Source organism: Micropterus salmoides, unplaced genomic scaffold (genome assembly GCF_014851395.1).
Source record: "Micropterus salmoides isolate LMB-PRFRI ecotype aquatic unplaced genomic scaffold, ASM1485139v1 Ms_hic_scaffold_12, whole genome shotgun sequence".
NCBI classification, from domain to species: domain Eukaryota; kingdom Metazoa; phylum Chordata; class Actinopteri; order Centrarchiformes; family Centrarchidae; genus Micropterus; species Micropterus salmoides.
In genome coordinates this window covers 9,399,595-9,416,023 of record NW_024040263.1, presented here as the reverse complement: position 1 = coordinate 9,416,023, position 16,429 = coordinate 9,399,595, and the positions used below count along the sequence as shown (strand labels likewise).

At 38.6% G+C, this 16,429-nt stretch overlaps 1 protein-coding gene across 3 annotated transcripts; it reads right to left on the bottom strand.

Moving 5' to 3' along the window:
• Window positions 1-123: 123 nt before the first annotated feature.
• On the bottom strand, window positions 124-14,791 carry LOC119898906 (PC4 and SFRS1-interacting protein-like). Of its 3 annotated transcripts, none has more exons than XM_038713228.1 (17): window positions 14,702-14,791; window positions 14,114-14,203; window positions 13,758-13,834; window positions 12,946-13,084; window positions 11,576-11,665; window positions 11,122-11,241; window positions 9,794-9,853; window positions 9,636-9,696; window positions 9,377-9,470; window positions 7,627-7,807; window positions 7,421-7,500; window positions 7,024-7,079; window positions 4,841-4,911; window positions 3,163-3,264; window positions 2,837-3,038; window positions 1,137-1,233; window positions 124-898 (listed from the first exon to the last, which is right to left on the bottom strand). In XM_038713228.1, exons 2-17 carry the CDS (start codon window positions 14,183-14,185, stop codon window positions 868-870), a joined length of 1,533 nt encoding a protein of 510 aa, XP_038569156.1. In that variant the 5' UTR covers window positions 14,186-14,203; window positions 14,702-14,791; the 3' UTR covers window positions 124-867. The 3 variants fall into 3 exon arrangements, with proteins under 3 accessions (XP_038569156.1, XP_038569155.1, XP_038569157.1); XM_038713227.1 differs by having other exon boundaries at window positions 14,622-14,779; XM_038713229.1 differs by lacking the exon at window positions 11,122-11,241 and having other exon boundaries at window positions 14,622-14,778.
• Window positions 14,792-16,429: the final 1,638 nt, after the last annotated feature.

The following is a 16,429-nucleotide window of genomic DNA, read 5'->3' as shown; positions in this document are numbered from 1 at the left end:
AAATTGGTTTTGTCTTCATTAATTTAAGCTTACCTATTATACACCCATTATATATACAGCAGTGTTTGAGATTACCACGATTTATGTTCAATCAATGTGAAAATATGATAAAAGACAAAGGCGTACTTAATGTACTACTTTATTGTTGGATGCTGAAACAGGTCATCAGACAGGCACAAAAATACTCTTATTTACATCTATGTTAAAAAGAAAACCAACTTTTAAAACAGACACTTACACATGGTTGAGAAAAACTAAATAATGGCAAAATAAACTTTGGCAAACTTGCAGACTTTTCTGAAGAGAATATGCAGCTATAGCATGTTAATCTAACCAATATTATTAGACATGGTGGTGATGCTGCTTCTAACTACAACTACGCCTTTGTACTTACAAAAATTTGTAAATCAAGATAATATCAAACCATTGATTTTGTAAATGTCAAAAAAACAAACTATCTCAAGTGTATATGAAATAATTGCGTACAATAAAACCATCTACTCCAATCAAAAATTGGACCAAATAGTAGTAACCTTGTCTCTGTGAGTGTGCTCAGTAAGTATCTTAGCATTACACTGTCATTACTCAAATTCAACAGATGAGACGGTGCATGTGACACCAGGCATCTAAAAGGTAAAGATTAAACTAAGTAACATCAACAACAAAAAAAATATATATATTCAGTCAGTCTTTGTCTGGGCAGCGGAGGGGTTTGATGTACTGTAACCTTTGAGTAGCAGCACTGACGGAAACGGTCAGTAAACTGGAAACAAGTTATCAGTCATCAAAAGGAACTGGACAGGAGATCCCAGTTGGTCAGCCCAGTTGTACAGCAGCAAATGTCTTCTCTTCAGGCATGTACGACACTTAAGTGGACTCTTCCTGAGCTTTTGGGGCACTACAGTCAAAAAAAAACAACAAATGGGTTAAGACAGTACTGGCAGTGTTCTTCTTCCTCTGTGCCCCTCTGTGATTTTATCCTTTATGGTGTAGGTTTTATACTGTAACTGTTATTATCCTGTCATATACTAAAACAGAGACCAAAATACATTTACACCAGTGCTTTTCTTCAGTTTTTCTATAGACAGTTAAGGCATCACAATCCTTTCACTGTTGTCTGTATATGTGTAAACTACCTGTGATTTTCTCCCACTGAGGCGTCCTCAGGAAGCTTCTCTCTCTCCGTCTCCTGCTTCTTCTCTTCAGGGCTGATATCACCATTTGTCATTTTGTCTTTAGGTGGTGCACACACATGAGACACAGACTCACGTCAGATAAAACATCACTACACAACCTAAACCACCGCATAGAGGAGAACTCACAGGAGCATGTGATAACACATGCCCAGCTCCAGATCTTACCAAAATAAATACAATTTTCCATCCATTGGGCATGCTGTGCTGAAAGAGACCTTTCAATTTAGTTAGTTAAAAGAGCAAGGATGTGGCTGCAGAGCTCTGATTACAGTCACTGAGAATGTCAACCAGAGGTCTTATGACCCCCTCCTGTAAAGGACAGAACAAATGTTATCTGATTTGTTTTCATAATGTGACTTAGCTGATCATAATTAATTTATAACCAGTGGACTGTTACAACTGTGCTGTTATATTAAAAGCTTCAAAATAGCTCACCCGCAAGATTCCTTTTATTCTAGCAGCAATTCCTAGTAATATCCATGTGTAATAATAACAATAGTTAGTAAAGTGCTCCCCCTGCATTACAATGAGACCTCAGCCAGTGCGTCTGTTAAAACAATCTCAGTCTTCTTTGGCTGAGCCCAAAAGAAACAGATATATTATGTGCAGATGTACTCAGTGTAAATACTCTCACTAGTGCATCATCCAAGGTCACATCACATAGGTAGAGATATTGTGATATATAGAGATTCATTATAGTGATTTGTGGGGCTAAGGATTTTCAACTTTGCTCTGTCAGGATCTTAGGTGTGCGTGCTTACTCTTTGATTAGATATTTCCTGATTTATCCAAATTTTTAACAACATTTTATTAAGTTACTTTTATTTGACATATTTTGTTAATGAAAACATGTTTTTATTCCCCAACAAAATGTATAGTTTGACATATTTTGCCATCGGTAACAATTGTAGGGCACTGATAAGGACATTTCCAAACTATACCAAGCCCTTGTGATGTCGTGTGTGTGTGTGTGTGTGTGTGTGTGTGTGTGTGTGTGTGTGTAATGCAAGAATCGTGCTTGATAGTTAAACAAACTGACAAAAACACCAACAGAATAAAAATCCCCTAAAAACTCCACAGAAATACTGTAGCCATACTCCAGCTATAGCTATACTCCAGCAAGAGAGTGCTGGTAAAAAAAAAAAAAAATTAGTAAGATTAAGAGCTGCAGGTGCTTACTTCAGTCTGGGTGATGTCGCACCTCCAGCAATTCCTCCAAACCCTGAGTACTAATCAACCTTTAACCACTCACTCCGTGCTCAAATGTGCAGAACATTTAACATTATTTAGACAAATAATCAATGTGAACTCCAGAAGACATTATCTAATGTGTTCAGAAGCATTATAAGTCGATACTTCCACATTTATTGTATTCAATTCAAATTTTTTGGAGAAAACTCATGTTTGTGGGTTTAAGGAGAAAAGGAGACGTTTGTATAGAAATTACTGAACAAATCACGTGTACACCAAGTGTCCTCGCCTGTCTGTATGCGTGTGTTCCAGCCAACTGAAACAGGCACCATGGACGAACTAATAACTTCCTGTCCACGCTATGTGTTATATATTTTCTAATGATTTTACTCTGAAGTGAGTTAAAAACATCTTACAAGGAAAATGATTCAATTTGTGATAAATAGTACCTGAGTTGTTTTCCTTGACTTGTTCCACCCTCTTCAGTGCTCCTTTCTTGGCTTCCTCGTGCTGCCGCTGTTCCGCTAAAGACTTGTTGAGCACCTGGCTAAGCACGCAGTCACCTTCTCCAACCAGAAACATACTCTTAAACTTGTTATACAGCATGGTGGCCTTGTCCATGATGTCCTGGCTGGCCTTGAATCTGCGAATCTAGAAGACGGATAGAAACATGCATCACTACTCAACAAAGTGCTTAGAAACACACCCTGGGGTAGTTTGTGTGTTCAGTTTCAAACTGTCTTACTTTAAATGGATTTTGGATGAGTGAATCTACCTTTTTGAGCGTGCCAATAAGTTCACTGTGTTTATGCAGGTGCTGAGTTGTGACTTGAAGGGCACCAATCTCATCTAATGCTTCCAGACACTTCTTCACATCCTAGTGGGGTGGGGGCAGGACAGAAAAAAAAGTGGCATTGAAGCAAGAAAATATATGAAAAGGCATTTAGAAGTCAAAAAATAAAGAAAGAAAGGAAACCAAGTAAATACATAGAGCAATAATGAAGAAATGTAGCTAATGTTAATTATCAAACTTAACCATGGTGTTATATAGGGTTACCAGACCCAGATCTTGGTGAGAGACCAGGCTTTGAGACATTATATGGATCCAATAGCAGCATTTACGTTAGAAACATGGAATATTTTAGTAGAAAAAGACAAACAGGTTTACATAGGACTCAGAGTTAAAGCCATATATGTTCCAATGTTGGATGCAAAAATGGGCACAAATACGGCATAACGCCAACGTGTGTGGTTTTAGAAAATTATGAATTGTTGACTTTTTAAGATTTAAATGCAAAGTATAGTCTCAATACTTGCAGTTAAGAGACCACTTTACAAAAGAGATAACGTCGGAACAAGATGAAACTTCCCTGCTTGGGAGGAAGCAGAAGGAAACAATGCTCTGCATAAAAGCAAAATAGGAAGCAGAGTTTAAGATTCAAATAACAGAGGAAGAATGGTATCAAATGTGAGAGACACAATGTACTTCCACAAGCTCACTAGTATGGAGGGAATTCTGCTGGAAGAATTTAACTCGCACCCAAAACAAATAGCAGGAAACTTGCTGCACAACACTGTTGGAGACAGGGAGGTGGAGGCTGGCCACTCGCTTATTTTCTGGGATTGTACAAAGATACGGCTATATTGGGGCAATGTTAGTTGTTAAACATATTTTGGGATATGAAATCCCAAATACCCGCCTTGTGATGTATGTTGGGAACATTGAAGATGTGATGAGAGAAGACATCTAGTAAGTAATTAAGTTACCAGAAATCCAAGTAAGACATTTTTGTTAAGTTTACATACCTCTTGAGTTAAAGAGAATACATTTAAAAAGAACTGGGAAAAATAGAGCTAATTAATGCATTTGTACAATATATTTGTATGAATATTGAAAATTTTCCAGACAATTATTAAATTTTTATTTGTTTGTGTATCTTATTATATAGTTTGTGCCGGGGTTAATACTGAGGTACAAAACATCAAAATCACAGTACCCAGATATAGCAAAATAAAGCTTGCCTGAGGGAGGCATGTCAAACAGTGTTCAAAAACTGTCCTAATTCAGGACATAACTCGAAAGTCCCTGACTAAAATAATGGACACTTATTTTTGTTTTAGATCACACAAGATGAACATTGATAGTATTTGCTGTATCTATTTGGCTATGGTTGAAAAGAGGGAGTTCATTGCCTTCTCTTTTCTTTAAAATGTTAAAACATGTCCATGGGTGTCACAGATAACTGCGCCTGGCTCTGTCTCAGTAAATTCACGACAATGACCAGCTGCCTGTGTCAAAGCTATAGAAATTGTTTTGTCATGTAGACAACTGAGTCTGTGTTTCACTTATTTTACCCTGGGATACATGAAATATTGCAATAAAGTTCTCTGTGGAGAAAGATGGACTTGTATTAGTTGTGATGTACAGTATTAATGATCTGACACAGACTTACAGGGTTGTCAATTTTCAGTGAAATCTTGATTTCACTGTGCAGTCTCTGGAGTTTCAAGTCAGTTGACATTTCTGTGGAAAAGGAAAGAGATGTGAAAACATTATGATGAAAATGGTTTGGCTTCCGTTACTATCTTTAGAGAGAACTTGAATCAAGTTTGAATGTAAGAATTATATATGTTTCCCCTGCCTGAAGATCAGGCGCGACCCAACAGGGAGGCCACCTTTATGTAGTCAGGGAGGAAAAAACCTCTGTGAAGGATCAATTATGAAATAATGACTTTAAATGACATTAGTTTACCACACTTTAAAGTTCAATTCCGTAGGTCTGATGGTCATCTAATCACTTTGCTTTGTTTGACTTAGCTGTCTTTGAAAACCGCAAGCTTCTACAGGAGTTCCAAGCTAATGACAAAGGGTTATTATAAAGAAACCTGGAAACTGTACCCATGTGCCCCGTATCTGCACAGTATCATGGTTTTACTTCTTTTTTGCACTAAACTAACTGTACCATGTTTTTTGCACATTAGAGCAATATCCTGATTCCCACTACTACCTTTATTTTGATTCAGTTAAATCATATAACTTAATTTATCCCTGTAAGGGCAATTGTATTGTATACACACACAGTAGATAGGAAGAAAGAAATATACTCAGTGTTTCCCCCCAGGATTTTTTTTTTCAGGGGTGGGCGGAGTGGGTGTGTTACGGAAAGTGGTGTCGTTTGCCTGTTTAAAATTAAAACAGATTATTAGGCTACTTGACAGCCTCCATATGCTGCTCAACACACAGTATAAGGGGGTCTGAAAGAGACTACTCTCACATGGGTAACCTCCTTGTTTACAAAGCTTGACCAGACTTAACTTCATTTTTTTAAGTTACAGAATATCTGACTTCGCCCAAACAGCCACAAAATCTACATCGTGCTCGCATCTTATATCTGCTGATGTGGTTTCACTTCTGAGAGTTTGTTTGAAGTGATGAGCTCTTGCTAGCGTGCTGACTTCAAAATGACGGTGTGTGTGTGTGTGTGTGCGCTAGAAGAAGCCGCAAAGCCCCGCCCTCACAGAAACACAGACAAAGAGGACAGAAGCAGCACCTGTAAACACCAAATCACAACAGCATAGTTCTTCTGTTTGTTTGGCTTAAGTGCTGTGGGCGAAAATTCTTATAATGCAAGGTAAAATCCCGAAGAAAGGGGATTTAAGTGACTTTGAACATGGCATGGTTGCTGGTGCTAGATGGGCTGTTCTGAGTATTTCAGTAACTGCTGATCTACTGGGATTTTCACGCACCACCATCTCTAGGGTTTACGGAGAGCAGCAGAAGACCACAGCGGGTGACACTCCTGTCAGCTAAGAACAGGAAACTGAGGCTACAATTCACACAGGCTCACCAAAACTGGACAATCGAAGATTGGAAAAATGTTGCCTGGTCTGATGACACTTGATTTCAGCTATGACATTCAGATGGTGTAAACCACATGAAAGCATGGATCCATCCTGCCTTGTCTCAATGGTTCAGGCTGGTGGTGGTGTAATGGTGTGGGGGACATTTTCTTGGCACACTTTGGGCCCCTTAGTACCAATGGAGCATTTTCTATAAGCGACAGCCTGCATGCACCAGGTCACAAAGCTCAAATCATCTCAAACTGGTTTCTTGAACATGACAATGAGTTCACTGTACTTCAACGGCCTCCACAGTCACCAGACCTCAATCCATTAGAGCACCTTTGGGATGTGGTGGAACTGGAGATTCGCATCATAGATGTGCAGCCGACAAATCTGTAGCAACTGCGTGATGCTTTCATGTCAATATGGACCAAAGAGGAATGTTTCCAACACCTTGTTGAAAGTATGCCACGAAGAATTAAGGCAGTTCTGAAGGCAAAAGGGGGTCCAACCCGGTACTAGCAAGGTGTACCTCATAAAGTGGCTGGTGAGTGTATAGATTATAGTTAACTTTTTTATTTCTTATTTAGTTTAATACATACATATTAAATGCAATAGTGTTTTGTATAATAACAAAAAAGCTTCAACTTTCCCAGTTTTTCTATTCAACTCAGCTGCACTGATGATTGTGACATCAGTCACTCTTAACAATATCTTTCATTTTATTGGCTTCAAATAGTTTTATGTTAAGATAATCTTATTCTCATTCAAGTATTTGAATTACAGTACTCACCCTTTTTCTTGACTCCTGTCCTTTCTTCATTTTTCTTCCCATCATCTTTGTTTGGCCTGCAAGACAGAATAACCACATGTTAGAAATCTATCCATTCCTCTCGTAACGATTTTCTACAATTAAATCTCAGTGTCATAAACAGGGCAACATGAGTAACTGATATTAAATGAAACTTGTTTAGTTAACCTATTTAGTAATCTAGTCATTCCTCGAGTTTAAATACCATTAATTAACATTTTCTGGTTATTCCTTCTCAAATGTTAGCTTTGCTTTGCTCTTCATATAATTGTAAATTACATACTTTTGGATTGTTGGCTGTTGGTCAGATCAGAATAAATACTATGAGGACATAATTTTGTCTCTTGGAACTTCTAATTGGCATTGTGTGTATACATACTCTCTTAGTTCATCCACTTTCCGCCGCCGCACATCTTTGTCCACTTCTGAGTTTTGGTGTTTCTTTCTGCCTTTGTTTTTCTGAGATTAAAAAAGAACAAAATTGTGTACATGAAAGCATCATCCTGTTCAACAAGATACCTTTGTCTGGTGTGTCACACAGACAAATTCAAACTGTGAAGATATTTGTGTAGACTGGAAACGTGCCTCTTCATTGTCAGAGCCTGATGAACTGTCCTCCTTGTTTGGCTTTTTCCTCTTTGCTTCAGGCTCCTTCCCCTCCGCATCCTTTCCTTTGCCGTCCTCCTTCTTTCTCTTCTCCTCATCTCCACTCTTGGACTTGTCCTCTGGTGCCCTCTTTCTCTTTCTGTCTGACTCAGCAGTGTCCCTAAATGGGAGAGAAAAGGTATTTTAAGAGGCTTAGAAGATAAGTTAATGTCTGAACTACAAACTACATTCACCTCACGCTAGAGATTATGAGAATGTAACTGTAATGACTAACAGTTTAAATGTAAAGCTGAAAGCGCCCATAAGCACAGCCCACTCCCATTTCAACTAATATTGTTTATAAATGCAAGTTTAGGGCAAACTTAGTTTAGAGCTTTGCTTTGGTCTGATCGGTTGAACTAGGAGCACTTCTATTGGTCTTTGCATCTTGACACGAGCATTTAAGGGTCATTATCCTATTAGTGATTAATTGGGTCATCGGCCGATACCTGCACTCTCGAGGCCAATATATCACCCTAAATGACAGCAAGTCTAATCTAAAACTATTACTGGCTAGTGTTAAAAATATATATTGTTATACTGTAGAGAATAATGCAGCTGCATGACGTCACTTCTGACAAACTGTACCCCATTCTCTCTTAAACACTAGTCACGTTCTGAAATCTACAGCATAACCCAATGTGTTTTTCTATTTGATTCATTAATAGTTTCCATCTGAAACAACAAGTTACTGGCTGAGATAACCATGCGTATTAGATTGTACTCTGCATGGAATTGAATAGAACACAAATTTATTGTTCAGACGAGGCCGGAAAATCATCTCACTCAAGGTCTCACCAGACAAATAAACACATCCTATAACGTCAATCAATGCCGCACTTCTCAACACATCACTACAGTTAACACAACGTACAAACAGTGTACAATATGCTTTCTGTGCGGAAAGTTGCAGGTAAGTCCAGTTTGTTCATTAGGTTTATTACACTAGGTAGAAAGGATCTCTTATACATCTTTTTGTTTGCCAGAAGTACTCAGACTCAGTATGGGGGTGGAGGGTGTTTAGTGTCACCAATTATGGACACAGCTTTCCTATGTGGAGCTGTACTGTAGAAGCCATCCAGTGACATTTGTTGCTGGCCTATTATCTTCCCTGCTGTTTTGACGATCCCGGACAGCTTGTTTATTGTTTATAAGTTTTAGATGTCCAAACTAGACAGAGATATTTATCATGAGAATACTCTTTAATTAGGCTGACATACACTTTGACTCAAAACTCCTTCAGTTTCTCCGTCTCTGACTGGCTATTTTACAAATGGAATCAACATTTTCAGTGAAACTCAATTTCTCGTCCATATGTGTACCTAAATACTTAAAACAACTGACAATGTCCACTGATTGACCACGGAGTGAAGGCAACGGGGCGGCTCTGCATAATTTAAAATAAGCTGCCCCTGTTGCTTAATGAAATTATACATGACTTATTTATTTGTTATCGGCATTATGTATCGGCCATCGACTTCCCTGCTTTCTAAATACTTGCATTAGCTATCGAAAAACTCATATTGGTTGACCACAGTTTCTCTATAGTGCTTTGCTAATGTGACAAACCTAAAGAATTATAGCATTATGTTTTCCTTGCAGAAACAGATCGTTGTGGGTCCGCAGCCCAGGCAAATGCAGGGTAAAAGGTAGTGGATTTTGCACTGTGTGTTCATTTTCATTTAGTTACATTTCACTTCCTGAGCCTTGCTTCTCCTGCTGCTGGAGCAAAAGTAACTTCTCACTTTTGGGCTTCCTGCCTCTTCGTTTAGGAGCCTCTGCACCTGCTCACATGGACACAGAAACACCACACACCCAGTTTATGCAAAAGGAGAGCTGAATGCCAAGAATTCCACTTACAGTTAAAATAAAATTTGTATTTATCTTCTTAAGAGCAGAAAGCCATAAACAGCATGACAAATACCCACATCACAGGGAATACAGCTTACCTGAGGGGCTAATAGGACTAGCACCTGCACTGTCTTTTTCAGTCTCCTGGTCAACATCACTCTATAAAATAAATGTATATAAAACGTTTAATTTTATGAAACACATTTGATAGATTATAGGATAACTAAAAGTAAGCCCACTAAGAAATACTACCAACCTTTTTCTTTCTTCCTCTCTTGGATTTAGGAACATCTGTGGATTCTTTCAGTGCCGAGACCTAAAATGCGACACTTCTTGTTAATTTTATTACAGAATACAATACTAACTTTTTTTGAAGTTCACGCAGGGGCTGCTAAAAATGAAAGTCAGGTAAACATGTCATGTGGACAATTTGATCTTTTTTTTTTTTTTTTTAAACCATCCTCTTGTAGTTTGGATCAATAGCACCATCTAGTGTATAACTGTGATATTACACTCTTTACTGTAATAAATGTTCCAGTGTTTTATTAACGGCTGTATCCAGATTCCAAACACACTAATTGAATACAGTATACTTATATTAATATTTAAAGTATACAGTTTTTGTCTACATCATCACTGTCCTGTGAAAACCAACTATACATCAACTTTGCACAAGTGAAGAAACAAGAAACAAGTTTTCAGCTGACAATAAAACCCATAAAAAGGAACAAGTAATCCTTCAGTTTGTCAAAAAGAATATACATGGCTTTCATTGGACCAATGTGACATGTGCCAGCAGTCGTCAATCAAACTGACTTTGGAATGGCATAGAAATTAAACTACAATACATTTCTTCCTCAACTGTGAGCAGCTCCTCCATTTTCTTTATACACTGCTTCTGGAACAATAGTATAAATTAACAGCAGACTCAAAAATCATTTAATATTCATTAACTTTTTGGGTATACTTATATATTGGGAATTGGGACACAGCTTATGACAGCAGAAGAAATGTTGAAATACAAAACTGGGTCACAACTTACCTTCCTCCAAAGCACACAGAAAGCCATGCAAAAATAAAATAACATCAACCAGTTGCAAACAATAGTTTTATGAAGGAATAGGCAGGAAATGGAAAGCAATAACACATGTTGTCAGGGTGGTCTCAGAGAGGTTAAACAGAGAAGAAGAAAACCCACTTTCCAATTGTTTTTGAGATGGTCACACACAGAGTCAATATCCCATACCTAAATCAATTTGAATCCGAGCCAGCTGTGCTTACCTGATAACATTTTAACATGTAAATTATTTTCAGTGGCAACGCGGGGGCTGTGTCCTCAAAAAAAAAAGTACTCTCTTTATAGGTAATTTATCACCTCAGAGGCATTAACACAGCAAACCCAGATAAGTCACTCTAATCAAAAAATCAAGCACCAATGCAAGTTTGTGGCCGCCAACAAGAACTCTGAGTCAAACAGAAACAAACCACCAACTGAAAAACCACCAAGTGTCACATGCTTTCCCACGGGGAAGGGATGAGGCGCCCTGCACCAAATTATGGGACCCCTGCATGCAAAGTACGTACATCCTGGTTCTGAGGACTCTGCTCAGAGATCAGAGACCCTTCCTCCTCCTCCTCCTCCTCCTCCTCCTCCTCCTCCTCCTCCTCATTCTCATTCTCCTGCTCAGCCTCACTTCCTGGAACCTGAATGCACCCAAGACACAGCATAGGACGCAGTGTGGTGGGGTAAAGCGAGTCTTGAAAGGGAGAAAAGTTAGCGAGTATCCTACTGTTCCACACACTACTCTTAGCGTGCAAGCCTTTTAATCTATTAATACAGAATTAAACCATCAATTTGTAGGCTATTGCCTGCACTGATACGTAAATCAGTGTGAGGCAGACACACGTTACAGAAAGATAAGAGAAAAACAGCGACAAACAAGCTGACAACACAGGAACAAACCAGTAGCATGTCAATGCAGTGAAGCAACTGTGTTTATTTACTAATGAATGACAGATTTGAAGAGTAAGAGCTTACTTTGGATTTTATTCCCTTGTCATCTGCTTCATCTTCTCCCTCTTGGCTGCTGTCCATATCCTTTTCAGTGAAAGATTCTGGGGGGACCGGCTTTAAACATAGAATAATTCATTGGTTAGATGAAACAAACTGGCAAAAACACAATAACTAGGACACTCTAAACCAGCTATGTACAAACAATAATATCAGAGGAATGGACATGAGCATACATCAGGCGTTCTTCTCCTTGTAAATACATGTGAGAGACCAGTGCTGACAAATTTCCCTGAAAAAATAGCCCAGTCAGGCCAGGCCATCCTAGGACATGACAAACTCAAAGCCAGGCTTACAATAACAAAAAAGTATTACGTTAAAAGTTAAATCTGCTCATATAAGTGAATACTTAAGTCTTTTATCACAAAGCTATGACTAAATAATCATTTGAATTGAAAAAAAAAAAAAATTATTCATTCTAGTTGTAATAAACTGAAATGACATTTGGTTTTGCTGAGCCTGCTGAACGCTGTGTCAATGTCAATCATCCTATTCAGAGGAGAAAACGGGTCGATTTATTGGAATGTCTCTTTCTCTCTTTGATAACTTTCTTCAGGACGTAAAACGTTTACAGACTGACCAAAACGAATTTTATCCAGCAAATTAAGAATAAAGTAGCCGACTGGGCAGAAAAGTATCCGGCAAGAACAGATACAAAAGTCTGCAAAAAATTTTATTCAATGTGCAAGGATATTTCAGGGTAAGCCCTTTCTCAGCATTTTTATGTCAGCCACCAGCTGGTACACGTTTCAGACTTTTTAGTTGTTGAAGGTTTTCTAGTCCAACATGTAGCTGAAGAAGTAAAACTTGGGGTGTCAGGCAAAACAAGATTTTATATGGTAAATTATTTCCTACACTCCTCCCTAAGCTGCAATTACAAATGCATCAATGTTGTGTAATTAGCACAACATGTTTTGGCATAAGATTCGTGAAAGGGGCCAAACCTAACATGGACGAACCGAGAAATCTAATTTACTTTTGTGTGTTTGAGGTTCCTACATGCAACTTTTCAAGCAACAGTTTATTAGCATAGCAAAGTAAATGTTGGCTGCTAGTTTTTTTCTTCAGCAGAACTTTGTCCCCAAGCAATGCTAGTTTTTGTGTAACCCAATTTCTCTCAGGTATCTCCAAACTACTATTAATATAAAAACACTTTGGCGGGCCACTTAATGCAGACTTTGATAGCCAGGATAAAAGTAAACACAAGTGACAATAAAACTGTCAGACTCGGGGATATAGCAGGATCTGAGGTACCGTCAGTCGAAGCCTGAAGCCAACGTCGGGAGGATAAATACTGAAAAATGTCTATGGAGGAGACAGAGAGGAGGAAGATGTACCTTGGGTGCAGTGAGCTCAACTTTGGGGTTGTTCTCAATCTCCCACAATCCTTCATTGAAGCCTTTCCTCTTGTTGGGCTTGGCGTACTTCTCTTTGTTGGGCAGGTACGGAAAGATATCCTTTGGGCCGAGAAAGGCACTGTTTGAAAGAAGATAATCCAGAATGTTTCATTTAACACTTTCTGAAACATAAAAATGTAGTGTGTGTGTTTACTGTGAAATGGAGCAGCAGCACACAGACAAAAAACACAGGTAACTCTATTCAGCCACTGATAAAACATTTATGTATTTTAAGAAACATTGTCAGTAGAACACAATGAGAGCTCAATAAATAAAACTGAATAAAAGCTCTCAATAAATGCAGCCATTTAAAATCCTTTCTATGTCGTGAACTCACTATACTACAATCTAAAAACTCCAATATAATATCAAAATGTACACTTTCACAGTTTATTGGAGACAAAAAATGTTCCATTAACATTAAATGAATTGCTCACCCGCATCAAGGATAAGATACCTTGACATGGTAATCCTATTGGAAGGCTGGTGTGTTGTGTAAACTTTCACACTGACAACTCAAATTAAGCGCGGAATTGACTTTTTCCCACCATTTTTTTTTTTTATTGGCAATACAATTTCCTACATCAGTTTTACCTGACCACAAAATAAGTGATTTAAGTTTTCCTGCATTACTTTCTATTTCTTCTGACCACTTAGACTTAGGGAAACATTAAATGCTACCTCAACTAAGTAGGCACAATAAAGCCCATCACACTAAAGCAAATAAAGACTGTTAGCAGTCGGGTACTAACGTTTCATGGGTGCCAAAGAAGAAAATGGGGAACTTGATATTTGATGGCTTCACAGCACCGTCTGGGACTTCATCGATCTGGTAGAGAAATTAGGAAAAAACAGGTATTTACTTACGTGTTCACATTCAAAGGCAAACGGAAAAGGTTTCTATTTTCTCTGGCGTGGGATTAGTAAGGTTTGTTTGTGTCTGTGGTTTGCTTCTGTGGGGTGGATGTGAGTCATTTGCTGTCTTTTGGTGGATGGGAGGTTGCACCTGCATTTTCATGTTAAGCACGTTGACTTAAATAGTAATTAACTGTTCTATATAAATACATTTGCAGGACTTTGCCCATATTTAAAAAAGGCCTAGACTTACTCTTGCAGGCCAGTGTGGATAGCCCTTCATCTTGGCAAAGATCAGATCACCAGGTTTCCAATCCGGAGCCATGCTGAACGTATTACCAAGCTGGAAAACGAAGACATGTAAACACACACCTTAACATATTTGCACGTATGGGAAGTCACATAAAACAATGTTATGGTAACTGACATATACTCAGGCATGTAAAACGTATGTAAACGTGTCCATGCAGTGCCCCTCCCCTGAACACCACCAACATCCTTTGGGCTCCATAGTTCTTTCAAACATTATATTCAACATTCAGTGTGACAAAATACTCCTGTCTCTCTCTCTCTCTCTCTCACGCACACACAGTGAATGTGCGCAAGCTAATGTCACTGACATCAGCGTCCTTAAAAGCTGAGCTAACAAGCGTGAACAAGATGAAAGCGGAGCAGAACGCCATATCAACAAACGGACGTGCTAGCCAGCTTGTTGTAGCTGCGTTAATGCTACCGAAACTGAAAAACTTCACTTCACTGACCTCTAGTTTGTGCAGACGTCTGTAAGAAAGCAGGATATAATTGATGTTTCAACAAAGTGTTGTAACAGCTCAAAATTTACCAGAAAAAAACACCGATCCTTTCGCTCCACAATCGGATGCACGTTTTCCGCTCCCGCGCAGGACGTCGACAGACTGTACCATTACATGCCAGGGCGGGGGGGAGTCGATTTCAATGACATGTCAATTGTATTTTTTGTTTTAGAGAAGCAGAGCTTAAAGCTTTATGGCACTTTAGAAAAATACGGAGTGCTTGTGAAGTTATAGTGGGAGTCATAACCACGCCAAATAGGGATTTAATGGGGTCAAGTATTTGTGCAACTAACCATGCTGAGCATCTCGCTGCTGTAAAGATCGTCTACTGCCACTACATTTAGGTTGACGGACGCGTCTGAAAAAAGTGGGCGTCGATTTACACGCATGCGCTCTCACCCGATCATTTAAATCTTGGTCGGACTTGGTGCCTTGAAAATAGGATCGGAGTGGGAGCTCTGCAGCTGCTCCTCTGACCTGCCTGGTACTGATGCTGAGGCTGCCACTCTATGCAGGATCCAGCAACATGTAGGATTATTCCAGGACTAATTTAGGTATAGATTTATCTTAGTGGTTATCAGTAAGACAAAGAACATGGCTTCCCTCCCTGTAAAATAAATAAATAAATCTTCTTTGTTTACTTTTGTTACACTTTAATCTCAAATCCTTAACAAACATTCAAAGAATTGTGTAGGTCTATTCTATGTATGAGTGTCCACCAGCGATTTATGGACACATTTAATGACAAAACAGAGCCATCTTTTTTTAAATACCTTGTTGACATCCTGACTGTGGTTGGAGATTCAGTGACCTCTTGTGGAAAGATCAGGCCTTACATGAAGTGTAAGCAAAAGTGATGTATTGCTGTCCAGGATTAGCTATTTGGAACATAAGTATTAGAATAGCAAGATCGCGTTATGCTTTGCCTGGTTTTTATTTCATTTTAAAATCAGGTATGGAATGCCCAAAACCCCTTATCTGGTTTTTGAACTTATTCAACTGTGGTTTTACTACTGCAGTGCATGTTCAAACAAACCACCAATGGAAAGAGGACTTGTTTTCATACTCTGCAAATCATAATGTATCTGTAATAGCTCTTTCCGATCTACTTTATTGTCTGAACTCGGGACCATCTTCACAAACTCATGTTATATGCCTTATTATTGTTATAACCAATTTATTTCTAGTTAGGCCTGCAACTTTAATTTTCAATTCATCTGACAGTTGTTTCCTTGATTTATCGTTTGATCTATTTAATGTCAGACATGACTGAAAAATGGCCATCACAGTTTTCTGGATCCCAAATTGATCTTGTCTTCAAATGTCTTCTATGGTCTGACCAACAGTCTAAAACAAAACAATATTAAATTTGCAGTGATATAAAACACAGAAAAGCGGCACAGTCTCACATTTGAGAAGCTGGAACTGGACAATGTCTGACAGTTTTGCTTGAAAAAAACTTAGATGAAATGATTAAGCAATTTTCAATCTGTTTTTTCAGTTCTAATCGCGATCCAAATCTTTCTCTTAATAATTGTTAGGTTGTTTGTTTGCCTAATGTTTTTTTTGTATTCAGACTGACGTTCATGGGATAATCAAGAGTCTTTCCATAAGTCCGCCAGGCTCTGAAGTGCTTTAAACTCATAAAACACTGCAGATGGTGGAAGCACATGAAGGTGACCTCAACAGTTGTGGCCATACAGATCCACATGCAAGCTTACATAAATCCAAGTGTGTGCGTGTGTGTTAAAGACAAT

Coding starts and splice junctions, on each gene's coding strand:
- LOC119898906 (XM_038713228.1), bottom strand. CDS start 14,185: ATGGCTCCGGATTGGAAACCTGGTGATCTGATCTTTGCCAAGATGAAG. Junction 13,085..13,757: donor TTCTTTGGCACCCATGAAAC/GTTAGTACCCGA, acceptor TCTTTCAAACAG/TGCCTTTCTCGGCCCAAAGG. Junction 3,265..4,840: donor CACTGAAAATTGACAACCCT/GTAAGTCTGTGT, acceptor CCACCCCACTAG/GATGTGAAGAAGTGTCTGGA.